The sequence below is a fragment of the Carcharhinus amblyrhynchos genome, chromosome 25 (genome assembly GCF_965287045.1).
Source record: "Carcharhinus amblyrhynchos chromosome 25, sCarAmb.v2.hapA, whole genome shotgun sequence".
NCBI lineage: Eukaryota > Metazoa > Chordata > Chondrichthyes > Carcharhiniformes > Carcharhinidae > Carcharhinus > Carcharhinus amblyrhynchos.
In genome coordinates, this window is record NC_137348.1 from 11,922,776 (window position 1) to 11,950,126 (window position 27,351).

A 27,351-nucleotide genomic window follows, 5' to 3' on the forward strand; every position below is an offset into this window, starting at 1 on the left:
CCTTATTGACATCTGCTAAGCCCTGGGAACAGGTACTCTGCTCCCACTACTTGACCAGTTTTAATGTAAGACTGCCACAGTTTAGAATGGGTGGCTTAAGACCACTTACACTTACTCCCTTTCTGTTCCTCCCCCTTTCTTCCATTGGCAGCGTCCCTGACAACTTGATTGAACCTATTTGCTACCATATTTTCACTTGCAGTGTGACTGATTTTTCTCAAATCTCATTTGCTTCTTTTGTAAATCACTTAAAATCTTGCCTTCTTGTCCACAATCCTTTTACAAGCAAAAAATTAGTCTCCATCTACTCTGTTCAACTGCCTAATGATTTTGAACACCTATTAAATTTTTTCTTAGCCTTCTCTCCAGGAAGATCAAGCCTAACATCTCCAATCTACCCTTACAACTGAAGTTGCTCATCTTTGGAAACATTCATGTGAACCTCTTCTGCACTCTCTCCAGTGTGTGTGTTATTTATTAAACCTCTTCCTTGGTACTTACCTTAGTATGACAAAGCAAAGGGCAGGAGTCGACGAAAATTTACCAAAACAAAATGTTTCACTCCATTCAATAGTTACCAATACTCGTACTAATTGCAACACTTTGACTCATTTAACATTAACCCTCTGACTATAATTTTAACATAACTTTTAATTGAAAACAAATACTACCCGGTTTTGAGCAAACTAGCCATGTCTGCTTCCTGATACGGATCTATGCTCATGGTCTCTTCTGATGTTCTCCAAGGCACACCTTGCAAAGGTGGTTCTCAAGTTTTCATTAGAGACAAAGACGCGACCATCTGTTATCCTAAAACTTATCACATTCAAGTTCTCTAACACTTGAGATCACCAGAAATTGATCACAATGTTTGTTATAGCAAATGGAATTACTTATAAACAACTCCCAAATGTTGATACCAAACTGCACATAGGTCATGCAGCCTTACCCAATACTATAGCGGGAACCTTTGGCATTGGGGAGAGTCAAGCACAATCCAAACAACTATCCCTTATTTGGTCAGCACAGGATGCAGCAGGTCCCAACTCAGGACAGGTCATTACCTGTAGTCTTCTAACCTGTGTCTCTGTTTAATTATAGCTTGACCAAAATTCCCAAAATGTTTGATCCCCATTGCCCTCATAGTTAATATTGCCTTTGTTGTCATCCAGTTACAGGTGGTGCTCAGTACAATAGTTCAGCTAAGGTCAAACAAGTGAATGTATAAGTTCAGCATAAACTTCTTGCTCTTCATATAGGATGTCCAGAATACTATATACATTAACTGCTCTTTCCACCTATCCTCCTAACTTCAATGACCTATGCACACATAGCTGTGGGTCCCTCTGCTCCTGCATTCCTTTTAAGAATTTTATCCCAAATGCATCACCTTACATTTCATTTGCTGTTTTATTGTCATGTATTGGGACAGTGAAAAGTTTTTTTTTGCATGCTATACAGACAAAATATACCAATCATAGCATATATGAGAGAGTGCTAAATATAGAATCACAGTCATAGCTAGGCTGTACAGAGCGATCAGCTTAGCATATGGTCGGTAACTTCAATGATGGCAGTAGGGAAGAAACTGTTCTTGAATTGGTACGTGTTCTCTGACTCTTGTGTCTTTTTCCCAATGGAAGAAGGTGGAAGAGGGTATTTTCTTTGCATTGAACTTCATCTGCCCACCAACTTGTACAAGTCCTTTTGAAATTCTACACTGTCCTCACCTTACCCACCACTGAAGTTTAAACTGAACTGTGCTGGTCTTTTTAAAAAAAGGTTGTAAGAATAACAGGAATATAATGACTGCAATTCTCCAGTCTGCTGGCATTTCCCCCATGTTAGGGAAGACTGAAACATGACCAGCAACCTGCAATTACCACACTCAGTTCTTTCAGTATCCTTAGATGCATCTCATCTGTACCATGTCAACTTTAAGCAATGACATGGCTTGGACAGAATCCATCTACTTGGTAAAGACAGATGTGAAGTCTCAATTTGAGACTTCAGCTATGCTTCCTGCCTCCATATGTAAATTCCTTAATTAGCCCTATGCCTTTCACCATTCTTTTACTTTTTGTATGTCTATAGAAGATTTTGTTGGTTACCTGTCTTTTCTCATGATCCCTCTCTGCTGCTTTGCTTTTTCACTGCCTTCAAATTTTCTGTATTCCTCCTGGTTCGCAATTGTTATTTCTACTTGATCCTTGTCATAAGCACATTTTTTCTTCATAATTTCTATCTTCAATTTGTCTTCCCTCTGCCTTGAGGGAATATACTTTGACTGTACCTGAACCTTTTTTTTAAAAAGGTAGCCCATTGGCAGGAAAGAACTTACTGAACAATCTTTTATTCTAGAACTACTTTGTCCTTACTTGAAGTTGGTTCTCCCCCAATTATTCTTATTCTGAATTGCCAACTTTCTCAGTTAATTATTATTATTCTAGATTGCCAGCTGTCCTTTTCTATCATCCTAAACCGTACAATACTATGATTACTATTTCCCAAATGTTCACCTACTGACAATCTACTTGGTTCACCTCATTTCTAAGAATCAGGTCCAAAATTGCATCCGTGTTGGACCAGACGCACAATTTTCCTGAACACAATCTCCACCCTTTACACGACCATGGTACCAGTCTACATTTGGATAATTGAAATCCCTCTGTAGAAGTCTTCTATAATGTTTGCATCTTCTGTAATTCATTTCTCTATATTTTCCCCACTAGTTTGCAGTCTATAGACTACACCATGCAACATAATTGCGCTCTTTTTGTTCCTTAACTCTTGCCAAATTGATTCTGTCCCTGATCCCTCTGGGACATTCTCTTTATCCAGCACCATAAAGTTCTTTCTAACCAATACCACTACTTTGCTTCCTTTCCATTCTTTTCTGAATAGCTTATACCCAGGAATATTTAATGCCCAATCCTGCCCTTCCTTGAGCCAAGTCTCTGCTATCACCACCATCATATTTCCACATAGCAACATGCATCCTTAAATTCCAAATCTTATTGACTACATAAGAACATAAGAAATAGGAGCAGGAGTAGGCCATCTAGCCCTTCGAGCCTGCCCCGCCATTCAATAAGATCATGGCTGATCTGTCGCGGCTCAGTTCCACTTTCCCGCCCTCTCCCCATAAACCTTAATCCCCTCTCTTATCAAAAACCCATCAACCTGTGTCTTAAAAATATTTAGCGAGGCAGCCTCCACCACTTCAATGGGCAGAGAATTCCAGAGATTCACCACTCTTTGAGTGGTGAAGTTCCTCCTCAACTCCGTTCTAAACCGCCCCCCTTTTATCTTGAGGCTGTGCCCCCTAGTCCTACTGTCTTTTTTGAGCGGGAAGAGTCTCTCCACCTCTATCCTATCCATCCCATTCATCATCTTATACGTCTCAATGAGATCTCCCCTCATTCTTCTAAACTCTAATGAGTACAAGCCCAGTTTATTCAGCCTCTCCTCATAGCTCAACCCCCTCAACTCCGGTATCAGCCTAGTAAACCTCCTCTGCACTCCCTCCAAGGCCAAAATATCTTTGCGCAGGTGCGGCGCCCAAAACTGCACACAGTACTCCAGCTGCGGCCTCACCAATGCCCTATACAGCTGCAGCAAGACCTCCCTACTTTTATATTCAATCCCCCTCGCTATGAAGGCCAGCATCCCATTTGCCTTCCTGACCACCTGCTGCACCTGCAAGCTGGGTTTTTGCGACTCATGCACAAGGACCCCGAGGTCCCTCTGCACCGTCGCCTGCTGCAGTTTTTCGCCACGTAAGTAATAGTCCTTCCTACCATTCTTCCTACCAAAGTGGACCACGTCACACTTGCCAACATTAAATTCCATTTGCCATTTCCTGGCCCATTCGCCCAGCCTATCTAGATCCTTCTGCAGACTCTCCACACCCTCCGCACAATTTGCCGTTCCCCCAATCTTGGTGTCATCAGCAAATTTAGACACCCTACACTCGGTTCCGTCCTCCAGATCATCTATATAAATGGTAAAAAGCTGAGGCCCCAGCACCGACCCCTGGGGCACTCCACTAGTCACCATCCGCCAATCCAAATAGCACCCGTTGACCCCCACTCTCTGCCTATTATTTGACAACCAATCCTCTATCCACGCTAACACCCTACCCCCAACTCCATGTCCCTCGACCTTCTGCAATAACCTCTTGAGGTACTTTGTCAAACGCCTTCTGAAAATCCAGAAAGACCACATCCACCGGCTCTCCTCTATCCACCGCCCTAGACACATCCTCATAGAACTCCAGTAAATTTGTCAGACACGACTTCCCTTTAATGAAACCGTGCTGCGTCTGCTCTATCAAGCAATTCCCTTCAAGATGCCTCGCAATTTCCTCCTTAATGACAGATTCTAACATTTTACCTACCACAGACGTTAAACTGACCGGCCTATAATTCCCCACCTTTTGCCTGGCACCCTTCTTAAACAACGGCGTAACATTAGACTATACGCTGTGCATTCACATACATGCAAGATAAGCCTGATTTAGACTTCATTACTTTCTCCCTTACTCCAACTTCACCTATTAATTTACTATTCTCTATACTAGTGCTATGTCTCTCCCAGTATTTTGTGCACCTCTAATATTCTCGATTGCTTGATTCTATCAGAGCTAACTATCTTGATCATTTCTTCAGCATCTTGTCCTCAAAAAAAATACAATAGTATCTTTGAACATATCCATTGACAGTGCTGGACAAGATGATTCTATCATCCTTACCGGACTGGCATTCGAAATGGCAAAGGCGACACTGGACATATTTTGTAAATAAACATACTTGTGAATGCATGTTTCAGACCATGATCCAGACACCCTCTTCCACCCTTCCAAAAATAAGGATTCCCAGGAGTGTCTTATTTAAGATGTTTATTTGAATAAAATATTTTGTGACAATGTTGCTACAGTACTCCATAGCACAGGGATTGTGCACATAGGAGAAATCATAAACAAATGTTATTATTGCTGTCTTTAAGTGATTTTATAATATTCATGTTATTATTACATATTCACTGTGAAAAAAGTATTTTGAGGTACACCATCCTTTTGAAAAACAGATTTTGTTTTTCCAGCGTAAATAGACCAGGCATGTATTCCACCAGAAGGCTTCCTGCAGTCTTCTAGGTCAGTTATTAAGAGGCAGAAGCACATGCTCTTTATCTGCCTACCCTAAACAGGTTGTGCAAGTAGGCACAAAACTACAATAAATGGCAACATTTTTGTTACCAACTACTTATTCCACCTGCCATCTTCAATTTAAAATTGTATTAATAAAGTTTAAAGCAATGTTTTGTTATATTTAAATACCTACAGCCCCTAACATAGGACAGTACAGTTTTGTTTTAACTTAATTTCAACCATTAATTTCCCACTTTACAGGCATAAAACATGACAAACTTGCTCAAGTCTGAATGTTTTGTTGATTTTTGGGTGCATTTTAATGAAACCTTTAATTGATCTTTCCATTCAGTTCTATTTTTCAATGTTTCAGTAATGGTTTACATGATTTAATAGGTTTTTATGTTTACATGATTCTGAGGAATTCATGTTCCCAGAACAGTTAATAATAAACTTTATAATACTGACAGAATAATAATATACATATCTCTTATACAAGACTGATACAGGTCAATAATTGTCTCTTGTCTTCTTCGAAGACATTAAATCATTCGCAATTTTAGAAAATACATACAGAAATAGAATTAAAGCTTCTATAAAACAAAACAGTTTATATATAAACAGAACATTTACGATTTTTCAGCCAGTAGCACTATAGCTTGAACTAATATTCTGGCAACTGAAAACTTTGTAGGTCAACACATGCTACAGTTAACAAGTACATATTTCACATAGCCCTCAAATTTTTAATCATTCTGTTGATATCATGTTATTATGCAACCTAAATATAAATAAAATGCTTCAGGTGATGGAATGAGTTACTATTCCCTTACACACATTTGCATACACATCTGGGTCAAAAAGCCAAACAGCATTTTTGATTTTTTTTTAAAAAGTCAATAAAATTGACAGACTTATTGGAAAGAAGGCACATGAATTCTCAACTTTAGCAAAGATAAAATCTACTGCTATCACCTTTCAAAGCAAAATGTATAAAATGGAATGGCTTTTAAGTACATAAATGTCCATAAGGAGTTTTTGTATAACCATAAAGGATCATCTGAAGTTGTTTCAATGATCTCATTTTGACCTTTAAATTGTGGAAATATAATTTGCACTTCAGAAATATGGATAATAGTTACTAATAGTACAAATTTATTTAAAAGGACAAAGGAATTTTTTGAATGAAACAAGGATGATATAAGGAAAAAATGCAAAGGAAAAAAACATGTTGAAGACTTTGGGAAACTCAGACCTTCCCTTTTACTAGGATGTGCTCCGAATACACAACTGATGTCTTCCCGACAATGTGGAGCATCTAATGCTTTAACATTAAAGTGATTTGAAAGAGTAGGTGTGTTCACTTATGGGGGACATCAAAGACAAGAATCAAAAAAAGTAAGATTGTCACTGCAAATTCATTGCGAATTCAGAAGAACCTTCTTTACCCTAAGAGTAGTAACTACCAGAAGTAGTTGAGATGAATAATGTTGATGCATTTAAGGGGAAACTGGGTAAGCACACAAGGGAGAGAAATAGAAGTATATAAGGAGTGGCGGGGAGTTGGTGATGTTTGGAGCATAAAATGTCAGCAAACAATTTCTGCCACTTGGCCTGTTTAGTGTTGTAAATTCAAATTTGTTGCAAAATATGATTCACAATAGGTCACCTAAAGGAAAAGTAGATACTTGTACAACACATTTTCAATATTTCTATCAATTTTTATACAGCTCAAATGAGAGTTATGTCTTACAGGATCTTTAAATCAAACAACAGCTAAAGCTCAATTATAAAAGGTGAAATTTATGCTGTTCCGTTTTTGCAACAAATAAAGTTTTGAATACCAGACTCAATTTTTAAACAACTTTTTAAGTCACTCCTATTTTTAACAGTTCCAATTGTGTGAAAATTGATGAATTTACTCAATTTAATTATAAGGAACAAAGCTGTTTATGCAAAGACCATTCATGGTAGATGGCAGAGAAACAAGGTGACCACAGTCTGAAATGTTGAAAATCAACTCTGACACCCAAGTGATGGGCTGACAATTTCTTGTCTCTGATAAACTGTAAGACTCCCATGTGAAATGAGTTTGAGCAGTTTTATTTATGTACTAAATCAGCATGGTTCCTCTGTTGACACACTGTAGAAGAAAACATTTAAATATACTTGTCCTAAAACTGGAAATTTATAAAACACACCTACTGACAACACAGAAACATAGCCAGTTGGAAGGGAATGTTACAGTGGTGACATTTAATAGCTTCAGCAATCAACTGAAAAGAACATGACTAATGTTTCAAAGGGTGGCAGGTGCAGTTGGAATTTTCAGATGTAATTTTAAATACCACCACATCATTCTGGATGAATGTAAAATGGGAACTTATAAAATGAAATCTACCTTTTGGATATTACATCCTGATTTGAGTGCTTACAAAACATTTTTTCTTTTTGTTTGTTCTTTTTGCTTTTGTGTCGCCCTAATTAGTCTTTATGTCTTCACGAACATAATTATATGTAATTTGTAAATTGAATTGAATATTACTCACATTCAAACATCAGAATTTTTCTTTCCTTCCCCTTGCAATCTATGGGTTTTAACTCTCAAGGTTGATGAGATCTAATTGCCTCTTGAATTAATTTATCTTTTTAAGCCTTGGAAGTGTGTGTTTTATCTTTTAAATTTTAAAACCTGATAAAACTCTGACTTTGCTGGTTGTTTATTAATATAGTATGATGTGTTAATCAGCTGGATGCACTGAGCTCAATGTCAGTTCACAAAAAGTGCTTAGTGACATCAAATTAAAACATCTTAATTTTAGTGTTAAGGCAGCTCCTTGATTCTCTGGAAGTTAAACCGTAAGACAATTCAGTATGATCCGATATACTGCTTGCACAGTTTCTTCCAAATATGATCTTTACATATATATTTAATAATGATCGTGAAAGACAAAATACTTTTCTTTCAAAAATTATTTTAAAACAATTTAATTTTCTCATAAGGAACGGGTCCTGTGGAGTACTGTGTGCAGTTTTGGGCGCCGCACCTGCACAAAGATATTTTGGCCTTGGAGGGAGTGCAGAGGAGGTTTACTAGGCTGATACCGGAGTTGAGGGGGTTGAGCTATGAGGAGAGGCTGAATAAACTAGGTTTGTACTCGTTAGAGTTTAGAAGAATGAGGGGAGATCTCATTGAGACGTATAAGATGATGAATGGGATGGATAGGATAGAGGTGGAGAGACTCTTCCCGCTCAAAAAAGACAGTAGGACTAGGGGGCACAGCCTCAAGATAAAGGGGGGGGGGGGCGGTTTAGAACGGAGTTGAGGAGGAACTTCTTCACTCAAAGGGTGGTGAATCTCTGGAATTCTCTGCCCGTTGAAGTGGTGGAGGCTGCCTCGCTAAATATTTTTAAGACGCGGGTGGACGGGTTTTTGATAAGAGAGGGGATTAAGGGTTATGGGGAGAGGGCGGGAAAGTGGAACTGAGCCGCAACAGATCAGCCATGATCTTATTGAATGGCGGGGCAGGCTCGAAGGGCTAGATGGCCTACTCCTGCTCCTATTTCTTATGTTCTTATGTCCCTAAGGAACAGGTTGCTTTACAGTTTCCAAATGGTGAACTGCCATTCATCTTATTCAGTGTCTTGATCATTGTTGTTTTGGATACCATTATAGGAGATGGGCAGTTCATATGAATACAAGTGCACTGCTCCAGCACATTGTTCACAATGCACTGAGAGCAAAATGTGAGGGAGCTGGACAGGGTCAGATTGGAATTTCGGATGCTACTGATCAGGAAAGGGCTGTCAGTGGAAGGAAGTGTCAGAACTGCAGGAGAAAGCAAACAATCATTATTTTTAAACAGTGTTTCCCTCTGCATCAGTTCCAAATGGCATTGGCATTGGACTGTCTGTTTCAGGCACTTCTAACAATATTGCTTTCCACAAATTACATTGTGTTGTTAAACTCACTAGAGCATATTACATACTCTATTGTGGGATATGATGGTAGGTGCTATCAAGTGAGGTAAAATTGTTTTCACATAGCCCAAGAGGGGATCTTTTTGGAATTAACTGGATGAATCAGGGGATATATCTGTTCCAGATTTTTATTTATAGGCACATGTAGGCTCTAGCAGTTGGCAACCTTGGATTAGTCAGAGTCCTTCTACAGCAACGACATGCATTTGTTTGGCACTCTTAATGTAGGAAAATGTATCAAGACAGTTCACAGGAGCATAATCAGACAAAAACTGACATTCAAAGGAGAAGGCAGTAGAATAGTTAGCAAAAAAACCTAACCTAAGATGAAGGCTTTACGATGTGTCTTAAAAGTGAAAAGGGGAGAGAATTCTAGAGATAAGAACCTGAACAACAAAGGGTAGGACTATAATGGGGAAATCGTAAGTGGGCAATCCAGAAAAAAGTCAAAGGTGGCGGAATAAAACGTTTGAGACAGTTACAGACCAGGAAGGGACATTAGGGACAAGGAAAAGCAGGACCATGAACAAACCTGAAACAAAGCTGAGAATTTTAAATCAAGGTATTGATTTTGATACTGGGAACCAGTGTAAGTTACTGAATCCATAGGTGATTGGGTCTTGGTTTCTCCTACATTATTTGTTCAGTATGCTCTTCTTCCTCTTTAAAGAAGTAATTTCAGTGTAATTGCATTTTCTACTCTTCGACAAAGTACAATAACAAACTCACATATTTATATAGTAACTAAGAGGAAATGATGCCAAGACACTACAATATTGGGGCTAGTATAAAGTGTTCTCCCCCTTCAAATAGTAATGATACCAATAATAGTTTGGAAATTAGGCTGAAATTGAGCTCAACTGAAATATAATTGTCATCAGACACCAAGTGTCTGGAAGTGAGCTGTCTTTCATTGTTTGGAAGTGAATTTACACAAACGGCTGCTGGATTTGTACTTAAGTCCCAGCAAACGCAGCACTTTGAATTGTGATCACTTAAATAACAAATGTAAAGGCCATGTGGATGTAATGTTCAGTTGGGCTTTTGTTTTATGGCTCGTGTGAGCTCCTAAGGTAATGACTGATGATATTTAATGGCATTCCTGGTAGTTTTAGTTTAATAAAGTCAAAAACTGTATCCACCTTTTTGTTTCTGTAAACTAATTTACATTTTTTAGTTCCCCGCAACATACCTCATGTAGAGAACATTCCTTTGCAGGCTAACACTTTCCTCTTATTAGTCCATCATAATTTTCAATTAAAAAAATGTTGCTACCAGTGATATTGCAATTTAATATGTGCAGAGTACAAAATCTCCCATGAGTTAAATGCAGATGATATCTTGATAAAATTGTGATAACTATGGGGATGTTCTCCCTCCTCTAGTAGGGACTGTAGTCAAATGGGACATTGGCCAAAAATGTAGGCCAGACCTGCACTCCTGTTGATTGCAACTGCCTATAATGGCATAGGATTGTGAAATCGCCCTTAAATGCCACAAATGGTCAATTTCTTGCTTTGGCTAAAAATCATGCTTTAGTTGAAATTTAAAGGGACAAGATTGGAAATGGCTGCATCCAAAACGGAGAGAATATCATCACCCATCAATGACAAAACACATCCTTAAAGGGTACATTACCACCAATAATCACTCCTGTGAGTAAAACAGTAAAAAATCATCTCAACTCCTCATATCAAATATTTAAACAGTACTTAAATATTAAAAATACACAAATACCTGAATATTCATGGCTTTGTCTAGCCTTATGTTCAGACAATAGTAATAAATCAAGTCAGATTTTGACACTTGTGATTTAAGATATCAGCTGAACATTCTGAATGGATTACTGCATTGTAGTCGGTGCCTGACACCATTATTCTCTGGATGCCTGCTGGCAGTGCTGTTGGAGTTGCTGATGGTACACTGTAATCCCACCAATAGTATATTTTTAAAATTGGATAATAGCTACTACATTTTCCTTTCAACTGTTAAATCGGTCATTTTCAAAGATGTTTTACCGTTGAATTCATCAGAGGTTACTCAGGAGCATTTTGCAAAAATATAATAAAGTATCAAGTCAGTGTTATCGAAAGCACTGTAGATGATGGCTATGCAACACTGCTGGTAGAACATGGGGTACTTTGGGTACTACTAATGCTGTGGTTGGTGCTGCTGTTCTCAGATGCAGGTGGATTAGCAGTAACAGGTGGTTTCTTTTCAGAAGGACCTAGAAATAGACAACAAGCTGGTAAAGAAAATTCTACCAGCCTAAGTATGTCATAAACATGTATACACTTAACCTTATAGTATTTCCTTAGTATATCCTTATTCATCTCCAAACACATAGTCGCCAGTGCTAATTTAGCCGAACGTATGTACACATAGCCGAACATATGTACATATACATACATTGGATATGCAAGTGCTAACTCAACTTAATAAACGCCAGAGTAGAATTTGCAGCTCAGTTTAGGTTTAGTTATTTAGTTGCTAGTGTAAACCTCAGCCAAATTCATAGTGAACAGATTAGCCATAATTTGGTGGGGTCAGTTTATATGGACTTTTTTTTCCAGCTTGCCTGAGCAACACTTGTCTTGTGCAAGCAGTCAGTCTAATTGGAAGGGAAAAAGGGCTAGTATGCTCAACTCACACAAAGGGCTGTGGCTGGTTATAGCCAAGAACACAAGAGGAGCTAACTTATTTTTCTCCCGTTTTTAGAAAGGTTGAAAATGCCTTTAACAGCATTTACAATGATTATAGGAAGGAAATTAAATGGAAGGAAACTGGAGCTGTTTGGAAATGTGGGACAATATAACCCTTGACCTTTTTCATGGCTGGTAAAGTGGAATGCTGTTGACTGGTGAGACTTATTCTGTTCGACAAAACAGAACAACCTCCTTAAGGACAAGTGCACCATAACTGGTAAGTGGTGGTCACCATGTTCAGTAAGTGCACAGAAGAGGCGGGATCTGAATAAGTGCAGGTGCAGGATGATGTGCCTTAAAGAAGGCAACTGAACAGTGCAAGATTACATACCACAAAGTGTTGCCTTGTTGCACACTTGCTGATCACTTAAGTCAAGTTGTCACACAATCCTAAATGTCTTTAATTATGTTGCGAGCAGACTTCACCTTAATACACATTTAACATGTAACTTATAAATAATGTCACGTACCTTTCAAGACATCACATCTCAAATCATATTCCACACTCACTCTTCTCAGCAATCTAGAATGCATTTCATGAGGATCACAGCTTCTGTACTTGAGTGCTGCCACCTTTTATTTATCTCTATCCTAATCAATTTCTCTACTCCCTCTTCCTTTACTGTTTCATTGGTAACATCCTAATCGTCCATGAAGACAGAAGCAAAGTACTCATTTGTACCTCAGCCACACCATCAGACCCTACAAGACTTCCTTTTTGGTACTGAATCAACTCCACCCTTCTTCTGACTTATGTTTTTATTTGAGATGTTTATAAAAGAATTTAGTGCTCCCCTTTAGGTTACTTGCCAATCTTTTCTCATATACTCTCTTTGCCCCTCTAATTTGCTTTTGTGGTTCTCTCTGCACTTTGTGATATGCTTGATTCTCTTATGTATCATGAACCTGAGATTGATCATAATCATTCTTTGTTTTATTTTTATCTAAATTTCTAGCTTTGAGATGCATTGCCTTTTCTGCCTCATAAGGACATGTTTAGCCAGAATTTAACTACCTCTTTTTAAATATCTCCCAAGATTTGTTTTACCTGCCAGCAACCTGCTTTATGAAGGCAACACTGGGAGAGTATCCAGATTCCGGATTCTCCCCATATCGGAAGCAATCCTTGATGCGATATATTTCACACACTCAATGCTGGCTTAGAATATTAGTTCTACAAAATTACAATTTTATTCATCAGACTTTTTATGATTTTAACTTTTTGTAAACTGGCTATGATTTCCAGCCTCTGAAGCATTTTGCTTTTTAGTTGCACTGCCAGACCAGTTAATGGCCAGAGCACATGCCCACCTCTTAATTGAGGATGGCAGGCTGGTTCCCGAGACTGGGCAGACAATAAAAGGCCCTCTAGCAATGATACATCTGAGGTGGGAGTTGCCAACTTTTGTAGGAGACAAAGATGGTGCCTCCAAGTTGAGGTGAATCCTTTTTGACCATTTTTTTAAAAATATAGAGTCTAAACTGACAGGCCATTCTCATGGAGGGGGAACTCGGTACATTTCAGTTTGTGGCTATAGTTCTGTTCATCACATTATGGCAGCTATGAGGAGGGATGGTGGATTAAAAAGTCTCATTGAAGCCACCTCCTCTTATTGACCATGTTTTAGGGGCTTGGCTGCGGGCTGGAAAATTCCAGTTGGCACAGGAAAAGAGCCAACTTATCTTTATTGGTTACTGCCGCTTGTGGACAGGTAGCTGTTCTTTCTCTGACCTGGCCTATTTGAAAATGGCCCAGAGGAAGAACCATGCTGACAAACTAGCTCACCAGCTAGCAATGGAAAATTCCAGGTCTGTCTCCTTCAGGCTTCAAAAATCTGGCCCATGGTTCTGAAAAATAGTGAACACGGCAAACGGATATCGATAACTGCTGGTAACAGATGTGAAGTCAGTACTCACTAGTGTGTGAATAGATGTACCACAGAGCTGCAATCAGCAAAGCGCCAATGACAAATGCACCAAATGCAATTCCTAACACAGCTGACATTTCCAATCTCTGGATCACAGAAAAATCTAAAACACACAAATTAAGAGTCAAGTTAGACAATTTAAATTACACCAGGCTGAAATAAAATATTCTAGGTTGTTTTGCTTCATGTGGACCATGGGATTGATAATAAAGTGCTCGGATTGCCACATGGGTACCAAGTGCAACCCTGTACTTGAGGGGATAATGCAACTGATGATATCTATGTTGGTACTTCCTTTCCATACAAAAATAATGAAGGCATTTATTTCCGTTTGCAGACATAGTGATTGTCACTTCCTTAACATGTGTGCACTGCAGACTGTTTGATATGGCAGATGTTTTCCAGGATAGTTTGGAAGGAGGCAGCAACACAAATCTTCTTGCCAAAATAACCTTCATTTTTATGAGTGCAGCCTTTCCAGATTCAGATGTGTGTGCAGATTATTGTGTAACTGATAGTATAAATTCTGCGGCAGTCCCCCTCTTTGAATCTTCATATCAAGGTAAATGCGCTAGTGTCAGTGTAGTGATAAGTGTGATGAAAATATATTCAGGGTCAGGTCAGATCAAAGTCAGTAGTAAGCATTATTAATGAAAAGTCTTGGCAGAGTAACAGCAGAAGTTCAAAAATGGAAAACTATTCAGCCTTACCAACTAACATCTCAGAATAGAATATAGTTTTGACAAGCAAACAATTTCATCAAAAGTGAAAAACTTATTGAAGCTTTTACAGCTGTTCGAAAGCAACTCCTGATGCATCCATTTTTTTTTGGTGATGCAGGTGCTATGCACAGAGCCTCACCAATTAACATGGACTTGTAGATCCACGCTTTAACCTAAAGAATTTTAATACATTAAGTACAGATATGGTAATTAAACTGCAGCCATTCTGACTCCAATGTTCCTTTGTCTTTTGAAACTCAACTGTGGAATTTTAGGGGAATGTGTGAAGAACAGGAAATATGTTTTAGATGTTTGGCTTTTATATTTTGGACGTATACATATACAGATATATAAATAAATAGATGTAATTTTCATCAGGAACACAATGGCAAAACAGCTGGTATAAAATACTTCATAATAGCAAGATGCATGAAATACATTGGGCCAGCCAACACATACTGGAATAATTTATAACAACAAATATCATATTTTAATAATGTGCAAAAATGCAACAGTTGAATTAATTTTCTCAAACTTCCTTTTCTCCCCCTCCAGATTAATCTTTGTGTAATAAACCAATGTAATATCCACTATGTGAGAAACTTTTCAATTCTGGTAGAACAGCCTAGCAAAAGTACTAACCTTCTGGGCTGTAACTTGTAGAGTCTGGACGTTCTGTTCTATAACTTGTGGGATCTGGGGAAATGGGACAATCTAAAAGATAAAAATAACATAGTTTAATGACATATTTTAGCGAGCCTTTCCTCTAATTCTGCCTTGCAAGCCTAAATATAAAAAATTGTTAATGTAATTATTACATTTTTATTTTAATGTTTAAAAATCAATTACTCATTCCAAAGACCTCAACAGTACTGATGTTTTCAGTTTGATTTTACAGATCAAGTATTTTTTTAAAAAAGTGATCACAAAGTCTGACTACTCCTACCACCATTTGTCATTTGAATGGCAGCAGAGCCATCACACTACACACTGCTTCACTCACCCTGACTACAAACTGCTTCACTTGCCCTGATTTTTACAACAGCAGAGTACTGTTACTCAATCTGGCTCAGGAGCCACCTCATAACATGGTCGTAACATAGTCAATATTCACCTCCAGGAGGTCATGAGGATTTTTTCTGGGATGCTGGGACCAACACAGCTCAAGTGGCTTCATGTTCTGGCACCCTCTGAACCTCTCAACGTCCACAAGGAAACACCCTCCTCAAATGTCTTTTAGGGAAGGAAATCTGCCAACATTACCTGCTCTGGTCTACTTGTGACTCCAGCAATGTGGTGGACTCTTAAATGCCCTCAGGATGGGCAATAAATGCTGGCCCAGCCAGCGATATCCACATCCCATGAACAAATAAAATAAAACAAAGCTGAGAGATAGTGAAGCAGTTTCATTCACACATAACCTCAAAAAAACCAAACACAGATGTTAAATCCAATAGTCCTTATGCAAACGCAGATCATCACCCTGCAAACTGAACACAATGTCACCTCTTGATGGTGTACTTCCTGGCTCATCATCACCAATTGCAACCTGGTACCTGACCAAATGGTAAAGTTCCAGGTTTCAACTTTGCAACGAAAATCTGGACAACCCTCAACCATTTGAGGACAGACCACTTGTTGCACAATTAAAATATGTGGGACAGTTGAGATTGTGACCATACAAAATCAGGCCATCACCCACAAATGGAACTTTACCCTGAGATCTATTCCTGATGTTATTATAACTATTCACACTGTGTCAGCTGAAGCTGCTGAATGGATTGTTAATCACATCAGTGAACTTTAACTATGTTCCAAGCCATATGAATAAAACAAACTTCCTCAGACTTATATCTTATTGTACTGATTACAGTTATATTGGCTTTACTGATTGAGGTTCTGTGTCTGTTGGTTATTTTGAGCTTCAGCAATTAAAGGCAAGATGTTTGCATCCTGACAGAGAAGAGAACAGAGGCACAAGGGCACTAAATATTGTAGCACCGGCTAGCAGACTGATTTCCCATTGCTTCCTTGCTGCTGGTGATTATTCTCAGGCTAAGGAAAGGGGTAACAAAACTCACCCAAATTGCGAATGAAGCTAATTAATGTTAACAAGTTCACTATCAGCTCATTAAGGGTTATGGTTGGCCACATAGATTCCATTCTGGGTCAGGGACAGACCAGTTGTATGGAGACAACACAGTGTGGAATCAGTCATGATTGTGCCATAATATTAGGTGGGCTCATAGAAGGAAGCTTGGCTGAGAGGACCACGCAAGCAATGGATTATAAATACCATCAGGTGTGGAGAGGTTTATTGGAGATTAGTCTGTACTTACAAGGGCAGTGCAGGAGGCCATCTGACTCCTGCTATCACAGGGGCATTGCATTTGGAGGTTAACTTTCCAGACATTAGTGATAGCTTCACAGAGCACAAGGGATGCAGCAGCTGGTAATGGCAGTATGATTCTCAGATCTTAGGCAACGAGAATCAACATTCTCAGTAGCACAGGCAGAACTTCTGCAGGAGGGCACAAATTAGGGCTAAGAAGGCATAGGATCCACCACCAATTACCAAGCTACTTGGACATTGAGAACTAGTGTCATGTGAGAAAGTGACTCTACAGGCAGATGGTAATGGAAATTTGTGTCCACAAGAGAAGACCTCACAGTTCGCAGCACTGCTTACCATATCTTGCCAGTGGTGTTCAAAGTCACCACGGCCTTGAATTGCTTCGTCTCTGGCTACTTCCAAGGATCAGCTGTGGATCTTGGTAGTGTCTGACAGGTCTGGGAGATGTGCTATTGGTGAAAACTGGGCATTATATCCAATTTCAGACAATGGGGCTTCACAGGCGCACAAGGCACAGGATTTCACTTCCATTATTGGACTTCCAACCCAATTACTGGATTTTCCGAGGAGCAGGACATCATTGATTGCGCTAATTGGCCATCAAGACACTGACTGACTGACCAACCAATGAGATCCATCAACAGGGAGGGCTCCCACATGTTCAACGGATCTGCACTCGAGCTTTCCTGGCAGCAGTCTGAAAGTCCTGGATGTTGTCGCTTTTTATTCCATTCTCCCCAAACTCCATGATGGTTTACAAGGGGCAAGGTTATCCCTTCGAGAGACGGCTACTCACCCTTTTCACAGACTCTGAGACGGAGCCTCAAATGCATTACAACCAAAGCCATCTGCTCACAAGGAGCACACTCAAACAGGCAATTAGGCTTCTAAAGATTCAGATCTGGTGACTGAACCAGTTGGATTGCACGTTGTGGTAATCTGTGCACATTGGGTGCAGATTAGGGTGAAATACTAGACTGACAGTTTACTGGGGAAGGAGGAGGCAGAGCAAGAGATGGAATAGGAAAATGCAAAGCATAAAGGTGCTCTGGCTACACAGGGAGGTGGACAAGGCTGGAGCAGGACTCAAAAGCCTCGTCAGGATGCTGTCAATGTCAAGGATCATTTGATCCAGGCATGTTTCATCTGTGTCCTTCTAACCCAGGAGGGCAGCATGGGTCTGTAATTCATGTTTGCCTGCCTGTTTAACATTTCTAATGAAGGTGCAGCCTTGAATATATTATCCCTTAACCCCCATGGATGATACAGATCGGTCCAAAAATCTCACTGTTCCTTCTTCAAGGTCCCTTTCTCCCCTGCACCACTTCTTCCCTCTTTTGGAAGCTCTTGCATCTATTGTCAACTCTCATTTATGTAGCATTCAAAAAGTGCACACTTACAGTTGATGCAAACCTCAGTAAACCACTCAGTTCTGCCTGGCATAATGGCCTCCACACTCAGCTACTTCTACATGATGCTCCCTTTGTAGCTTCAGACAAAGTAGAAACAGTTTGTCAATAGTCTCTGTTTGTGCCCGAAAAGCACATGGCAGCCATTCTCATTGTAGAAGTGCTAGTTAAAAGGGGCATATCTAGATGCTGCTTCACTGGAGTCAATGCAGGGGCAGCATTAGTCACTGGACCCTCCCTCAGTCAGAGATCAGGGTGGCTGTTGATAATGTTGACGCACTCATCCCCCTTTGAGACTCAATCCTAACCTGATGCTCCTTATGGTAGGAAGGGACAAGTTGGGGCATAATTGGTATCCATGTCAAGCATCTCTGTGCCACTGACTTGGTCCCCTGCTTTAGAGCGCAGCATGCGTTCTGTGCATATCAGTGTGCTGCTCCTGCATCCACTCAGAGCTGTGCATATGGCTCTTTATGAAATTAAAAACAGAAAATGCTGGCGATATTCAGCAAATCAAGTATCATTAGTAGAGGGAAACGGAGTTAAAAGTTCAAGTTGATAGTAACTCTCCATCAACCGTCTCTATTAATTCATCAAAGAACTCAATCAAGTTAGTCAAACACAATTTGTCTTCAAACAACTCTGTGCTGTCTTTCATTTATTGATAGCTAACTTCCATCCTTCCTCAGGCCCAAAAATATACCGCACTGTTGTTTTTTAAATTACATTCTATTTCAGAAGACACTGATCCTGTTTTGACTTTAACCAGCCTGTAATTGAACAACCTACTTCACCTCTGATACATACTTTCAAGTAAATTGTAGAAAAGGATGCAAAATATTGCCTGAAATGATTTTTAAGGCCCATCTTGCATGGCCATATCCAATTCATTGCAAGTTTTCTTTGGTTTGTGGTGTATTAGGAGCTTAACAAAAAGAAACAGGAAATTCAGAACTGGGAAAGGCTCAGCTCATGCACAGCTGCAGAGAGGGAAGGAAAAGCTGTTCCAGGAAAGATAGAGAATATTGTAAAACAGGAAGGAAGATCAGATTCCAGGTCTGCCTGACACAATAACTTCATGATTATAAACATTTCAGCACCAGTCTTTGCACAAATCTTTTTTAAACATGTCATTGATAGTTTCTTTAGAAGTATTTGTCATCACTTTTATAGCTGTGCAAATGGTTGAAAGGCTCACTCAAGGTCAATTTGGTGTATGCCAATATAAATATATATATGCACACCTGTGAAAAATTGACAAATTGAAGTTATCAGCCTTTTATTTTAAACCCTATTTTCTACATTCGAATCCTCTCACAAACACTCATGCTTCTCTGGCCAACGATCATTAAAGTTACAAGGCTAAAAATGAATATTGCTACATAGTGCTCTCACCATTCACTAAATTATGAAAACTAGATAACTCGCTTAATGGATTTATCAAATTCGCACCCATGATTATTGAATATATCTTCCTCTATTATTATATTCCCAGTGGACCAATGATTGAAGTAGGAAAATTGATGAAAAAGCTTAGCAACAGAAAATTTCTTGATATTAGGAAAAAAACGAGAGTTTTGAATTAGAGGTTAATATATTGATATGAAAATGTAATTACATACACAAGGATTTTTCTATTCTTACTAAACACAATTTGTCAGATTTATTTTTAAACTCAAACTGCATTTTTAAATTAAGCTCAGTGGTAAATATCAAATTTAATTCATCTTGCATATAAACATAGAACACTACAGCACAAACAGACCCTTCGGCCCACAAGTTGTGCTGATCATATCCATACCTACCAGGCCTATCTATAACACTCAATCCCATTAAATCCCATGTACTCATCCAGAAGTCTCTTAAAAGACCCCAGCGAGTTCGCCTCTACCACCACCGATGGCAGCCGATTCCACTCACACCACCCTCAGTGAAAAACTTACCCCTGACATCTCCTCTGTACCTGCTCCCAGCACCTTAAACCTGTGTCCCCTTGTAGCAACCGTTTCAGCCATGGGAAACAGCCTCCGAGAATCCACCCTCTCAACATTTTATAAAGCTCTATCAGGTCGCCTCTCAATCTTCATCTCTCCAGGGAGAAGAGACCTAGCTCCCTCAACCTAACTTCATAAGGCATGCCTCCCAATCCAGGCAACATCCTTGTAAATCTCCTCTGCACCCTCAATAGCTTCCACGTCCTTCTTGTAGTGAGGCGACCAGAATTGCGCACAATACTCCAAGTGGGGTCTGACAATGGCCTTATAAAGTTGCAGCACTACTTCCCGACTTCTAAACTCAATCCCTCAATTAATGAAGGCTAGCACACCATAAGCCTTCTTGGCCACATCCTCCACCTGTGAGGCCGATTTAAGAGTCTTATGAACCCGGACCCCAAGGTCCTTCTGCTCCTCAACACTGCTAAGAGATATGCTTGATATTGTACTCCTTCATCCCATTGGACCTGCTAAAATGGACTACTACGCATTTATCCATGTTGAAGTCCATCTGCCACTTCTCCGCCCAGTCTTGCATCCTATCTATGTCTCGCTGCAACTTCTGACATCAACTATTTCAAAAAACTGAAAAAAAATTGTAACATTTGAAGTTACCCAATTGGTTAGTGAATGAGTGAACTAGCTAATAGAGGATGGAATCAATTAGACCACTAGACCGTGTTAAATAATTAATCTCAGTTAATGTTGGCTTCTGTTTACAATTCAATATTCTATAATATTGTAGAAAGCATTAGGGTGATCCTTAATGAGGAAAGGATCAAGACAACTGCAAATGTAATCCTTGCACTGTTGAATAACCTGGCAACATTCACTGTCTAGTTAACAAAGGATTTTTTTTGACATTGTACTCCTATCAATGAACTAAATGGAAATTTGGGTATATTAAATTTCTGACAGACATGGTGGCACAATGGTTAGCACTGTTGTCCCAGGTTCAATTCTGGGTGGAGTTTGCACATTCTCCCTGTATCTGCATGGGTTTTCTCTGGGTGCTCCAGTTTCCTCACACATTCCAAAGATGTGTGGGTTAGGTGGATTGGCCATAATAAAATTACTCCTTAGTGTTGTAAAATGTGTAGATTAGGGGGATTAGCCATGGGGTGGGGGCAGGGGACTAGGTAAAATACTTGAGGGAGTTCATGCAGACTCAATGGCCCAATGACCCTCTTCTGCAGTGTAAGGGTTCTATGATTCTACTGCCAGTCCAGGCTCCATAACAGAGGATTAGGTTGAAAAAAAATCACTTTAAAGAGGACTCTGGTTGGTGTAGGCATCAGAAGACTACTGGAAGGAAAGTTAAGAAACAAAAAATTGTACTTTTGCACATTTTTCATCCAAACCAAAACAACAAAATGGTCTGATGTTCTAGTGTTTCACCTAATGAAACACTAATCTTACTTTTTCTTGTTTTTGTGGCATCAGGATTAATGTCTATTTTTACTGGCTTCCATCCATATGTAAGTTACAAATAAATCCCCTGCATTCCCTGTCTGAGCATCATATAATAAAAATTTTTGATATGCCGCCAACAAGGTCACCTTCCATTCCCTCCCAAGGGCAAATCTGCCTTTACAGGATGTGACATTTCAAGTTCATCACTATGGTAACTGTAATTACCAGGGGGAAAAAAAACTGAAAAGAGCCTTGGAGATTCAAGTTGTCAAAGAATATGAAGTTGGTTGCCAAGTTTCATACTGAGTGTTTACAGCCTTAAAGAGACACAAGCCAGAACATACCATTCCAATCATTACTACAGATTTAAGTCTTTCCAATCCAACAGCTTCCACAACTATCTTGAAAGATCAATGCCAGAAAAGATCATTGTGTACAACACTGGTGTAATTTGCACCAGATTAAAAACAAAAATCAGTAAACACAAAATTACTTTCTCTGAACAAATTAGACTAGATCAAGTTTTGCTTTTAATCATGTAATTCTCTATGCTTAATAAAAAAGTTATGAAAATATTTCACTATTTATTTACCCCTCTGGAGTCTAATTCAACCTTGTTATGCCCATTTTACTTGCTTACAAAATGATAGCAATTTAGCAGTGCAAAGGTCTATGCCTGATTTGCACCCGCAACCATTAAACACAATCTTTTTTAGGTCACTGTAGCGACCACCTAGAAAAAAATTCATGTTTCATTTCTAACTGTGTGAGGTTACAGGACCCATTCATATCTGCCCAGAGCTCCAATGAATTTCAGTTGATCTATAAGCGGCTTAACCAGTGGTCCTACTCAACAATGTGTGATGATACAGTGTCTTTAAGAAATGTATTTTAGTCATGTTTCCATGCAAGATCTGTTTTAGCAGTTTTTTTGTATTATCAGTGCCATTCTGTCTATAATCAGCATTTTATATTGTTACTGCTGCAGCATAATTGCTTCTAATTGCTAGAATGATTGTTTTAATCTAGACTGATGCTGTTTTGTTGTTTTCAGCGGTTCCCTTGGAGTTTTGCAGAGTAGGACTTAATTAGGTTGGTTGACAGGTAAGGTCATATGACTGGGCTGAGCTAGGCTTACACAAATAATTAAAGGTTAGTTGATGTTTAGATCCTGCTTTGAGTTCAGAGAGTGCTTCTCTTTTTCCCTCTCTGAAGTTGGAGTCTGGAATCTATCAGGAGATAAGTCCCTTCCTTTGGGATTCCGCTGTACGAGAGTGAATCTTTCTCAGAGTTGCTATTTGGAAGCTGCTGAGAAAGAGGTATCCCTTTCTTTCCCTGACATCTAGAGACCGGGAGATTCCAAAGACTAGGTTTACTTCTCTGAAATTCTGCTGTTTGAGGATATATCCTTCTCTAGAAATTGCTGTCTGGATCTATGTCCAGAAGTGTTAAAAGGCTGGAAATCTAGCAATATGTCAGCATACTTGTTTCTTGTGCTAACTAATTCTGAATAAGGGTATATGTCTATGAAGACATTGTTTTATTTGGAACTACAGAGGTTGCTAGTTAAGAATTATACATGGTCATGTATTTTAATTGGTAAAAGGCATGCTAATTATTTCTGTTGTATTCTAAGTGTTAAGTAAAATTTGTTTTGAAAAAAGCCTCCTAGTGGATCAATTGCATCTTATCTGGAGCAAAACACCCCAATTGCCAAAACCAAAAGTAAAAGTTGGGGTCCAGATTAACTTCACTATAAACCTTGGAGTTTCTGATCTGGTCCCTAATAAATGATGCTCATTTTTAAAAAATGATTTTTTTTAAAAGAATGCTTTAAATGATGTGGAGCAGTTAGGAACAGGAAATCAACAACACTATTATTGATCACTGCTGATTTTGCTCAGGCCTTGCCCATCCCCCTCCTCAAGTGGTCATGTCCCACTACCAAGTACCTCTGATGCCATGCTGGTGAAGAGCTCTAGACCAGAAGATCACTAACAGATTTAACCCCCACTGTCCCTTAACAAATGCTGACCACTGGTATTATTCTTCGCGCGAGGGCCAGAAGGTGCATCAGCAGACTGCTCACTGCAGAGATCACATGCACCCAATTTGTCCACTCGGGTTTGCATAGCCAAGTGCTATCTGACAGAGGTTACTAAATAACAATTGAGAGAAAGAATAGTGATTGACTTTGCCCTCAATGGTGAGATTTTCTTGGAAGTTGGTGAAGGCTGATAGCAGGCAGGAAAAGCAGCACTGAAACCACCAGTGGTAAGAGACCATGTAGTCTGGTCCTTAAAAAACTAAAGTATCACAGTGAAGCTGTATAAGGCATTGGTGAGGCCGAATTTAGAGTATTGTGTGCAGTTTTGGTCACCTAATTACAGGAAGGATATTAATAAGGTTGAAAGAGTGCAGAGAAGGTTTACAAGGATGTTGCCAGGACTTGAGAATCTGAGTTATAGAGAAAGGTTGAATAGGTTAGGATTTTATTCTCTGGCGTGTAGGAGAATGAGGGGAGATCTGACAGGGATGTATAAAATTATAATGGGTATAGATAGAGTGAATGCAAGCAAGCTTTTTCCACTGAAGCTAGGGGAGAAAAAATCTAGAGGACATGGGTTAAGGATGAAGGGGGAAAAGTTTAAAGGGAATATTGGGGAAGTTTTTTTAAACAAGGAGTGGTGGGAGCGTGGAATGAGTGGTAAATGTGGGAACATTTAAGAAAAACTTGACAGGTACATGGGTGAAAGGGGTGTGGAGAGATATGGTCCACGTGCAGGTCAGTGGGACTAGGCAAAAAAATGGATCGGCACAGCCAAGAAGGGCCAAAAGGCCTGTTTCTGTGCTGTAGTGTTCTATGGCTCTATCATGTCCCACAAATCAGCTCCAATTTGTCCATTCTGTGAACAACCTAGAAATTCAAGGATCGAATTGCCATTTTTAAAGACAACTCCATGCAAACCAGTTTAACATTGGAAAACCCCAGTAGCACCCTCCCAGGCAATGTCATGGGATGCCCATGCCTAGGCTATGTGAAGATGGGGGTTTGGGGTGGGGGCGAGTGGTGGTGGAGGTGGAAGACACACACAGAGCCACACACACACGAAAGTGCATCACGCTGATGTAAAACGTAACTTTGCATTTCTCGCAACATTTCTGCTCCTGTTGCCAAACTTGCCCAATGCAAACGAAAGTGGAAAATCCTCGTGTAATCTCAAGAATGCCAAGGCTAATTATGCTATTCTCCATCTTCCTGTAGTGTTTGAAACTGGCTAATTCAAAATAGTCTAAAACTCAAACCTGCTGTATTTTGGTATCCATGATTTAGTACCGCACTGCGTAGCATCTTTTTTTCACTAGGCTATTGGAGAAGTCTTGTGTAATTTCCCTTTAAAGTAGTCAAATGTTAAGGTTTTATTTATTGCATGCAGATCTAGTCACCTAATCAAAGGAAGGATATGTCTGCCCTTAGGAGAGTAATGAGCAATGAAAACGATTCCTGGCACCCGAAATTAAACTAAAGGTTAAGAAAACTTTTTTGTTTCCTTTGGAAAAAACAGATATTTTGAGGTAAAGTAACTGAAGATTACAATGTATTGATTGGAATTGATGATGCCAAGCAATTTTTTCATAAAGGTGAAGGATTCAAAAAGCAGACAAAACGTGATTTAAAAATTAGGGTATCTGGAGGTTAGATGGCAGGGTAATAAACATGAAGAATTGGTTACTAGCAAAAGTAAGTTGAAGGGACAATATAATTGAATTAAATAAAGTTGAGTTTATTCAAAACGCTGTTGCCCTATCCTACCTGGCAGCAAGTCCAGTACCCCAGTCAAGCTGTTCTCACTGACCTATGTTGGCCTTTGGTCAAGCAAATGTCTTGATTTTTAAAATTCTCATCCTTCTCTTCAATTCCCTCTCTTCCTATCTCTGTAATTTTCTCCAACCCAACATCCCTCCTCTAATCGCTCCACCATTTGTGGCTGCACCTTCAGTTGTCTGGAATTCTCTCCCTCCACGCTTCACCGCTCTGCCTCACTTATCCCTTTAAAGACACTTCTTAAAATCTACCTTTTTGACTAAACTTTGTTCCTTTGGTCTAACATCTACTTATGTGACTCAATGTCATACTTTGCTTTATAATAATCCTGTGAAATGCCTCAGAATGTTTCATTATATCAAAAGCATTATATAAATATTAGTTGTTGTTGAGACAAATTGATGCATTTCAAGTGCAAAATGGATTGGAGAGAAATGTAGTGCTGTTCGATGCATTAAAAGAGAATGGACTTGTTTGGCTTGATGATTTTTCCTATTCTGGAAAATTCCAATGTTCTAAACATTTATCACTCTGACGTCTTTATGTGCCATCTCCTACTGTGATTTAAACATTTGAAGAACGTTTCTAAAGAGTTGTGTTTATTAACTGAAAATGTATCTTCTCCAGGAAACTAACTCAACAGTTGTTACCACTGGAAACATGCAACTTGAAGGGACTTGGATGTGTTGTGAAAAATCAGCAATAGTATGTACAGAGTCGGAAAGTGACAAGAGAAGATCAGTCATAAGAGGGATGAATAGAATGAAAAAGACAAATGAAACCTAATTTAGAAGAAAAATAATATGTTATTAACACCAAAATACTTTAAACCAATTAGCTGTTTCTGGAATTAATACATTTCTTTTCTTTTGGAAAAGTTAACTGTAAAAGTGTACATTTTTGTGCTTAAAATGTAGCTGAAATTATGTATGCAAAATTATTTTTTCTTTTAAGCATAATCAATGTTGTTGACCATATATTAATTGAGTGTTTGAACATATTCAGGTGGTGGGCATTAACTGGGGGATTTACTTGTGCTCCTCCAACTTGATGGCTGTAAGTGTGGTCATTAGATCTGAAGGCACATGTTCATAATGTGTGTTTTAGTAAATAAAAGCTTATAAGTGTGTAATGATTAGGCTCCAGTTCACTGCCTGACAATCCAGAATAGAACAAGTGTGACTTGGAAGAAAAACTGGAAGACTTTTTTAAGCTTTGATATAGGGTTAACCCAACCAGTGAATGCATGCAAATTTGAACTCTTCAGTTTGCTCCAATTATGGGACAAGTTTCCTCCATGTGTTATTTGTAACAAAGATCATAAGTGCATTTATTATAAATGGGCTGCCTAAGATAAAACCACATAATGGCAGTGTGTCTTAACATGAGCCTTAGAAAAGGACCTTCATTGTCGGTGCTTCTAATTCCTATATTGTGTGCCCTTTGAGTGTTAGAAAATGTCCAGTTTTGTCTTGTAGACTGGTATGCAGTAAGTACAATACAATTTTCTAAACCTATATAAAAAGATTTTTTTGCCTCATCAGATCCAAATCAAATCCAAAAAATATAAGAATAATGGTTAGTCTGTCTTTTTATTCATTCACCCTCTCCTTCTTATTTGTTTGTCTTCAGTTCTTTACCTTTTGTTATAAAAATTCAAACAAATATTATGCTGTTCAATGTAAAAATTATGAAAAGCATAATAAGAAAAACATAAACAGTTTAGTGTTAAAAACTTTCATGTTTATGTGCTTCAAAATAAATCTGAACTTACCAGAATGAGGAGATCTACTGTTGTCAATTTTCAATTCTTTAGTTACTTTGACCCAAGGATAGCAATCCTAGGAATAACAACAGGTCAAATTATATTG

General features: G+C 38.9%; 1 protein-coding gene across 2 annotated transcripts in view; it reads right to left on the reverse strand.

The window, feature by feature from the left end:
* Positions 1-8,702: 8,702 nt before the first annotated feature.
* The window catches only part of LOC145358334 (transforming growth factor beta receptor type 3-like), a 119,127-nt gene continuing 100,478 nt past the window's right edge, over positions 8,703-27,351 (reverse strand). For both annotated transcript variants that reach the window (XM_080212272.1, XM_080212271.1), the window contains exons 14-17: positions 27,255-27,321; positions 15,128-15,199; positions 13,753-13,866; positions 8,703-11,357 (exon numbers count right to left, since the gene is read on the reverse strand). In XM_080212272.1, the coding sequence (XP_080068398.1) occupies positions 11,239-11,357; positions 13,753-13,866; positions 15,128-15,199; positions 27,255-27,321 (372 nt within the window). In that variant the 3' untranslated portion in view covers positions 8,703-11,238. The remainder of the gene's footprint in view (positions 11,358-13,752; positions 13,867-15,127; positions 15,200-27,254; positions 27,322-27,351) is intronic.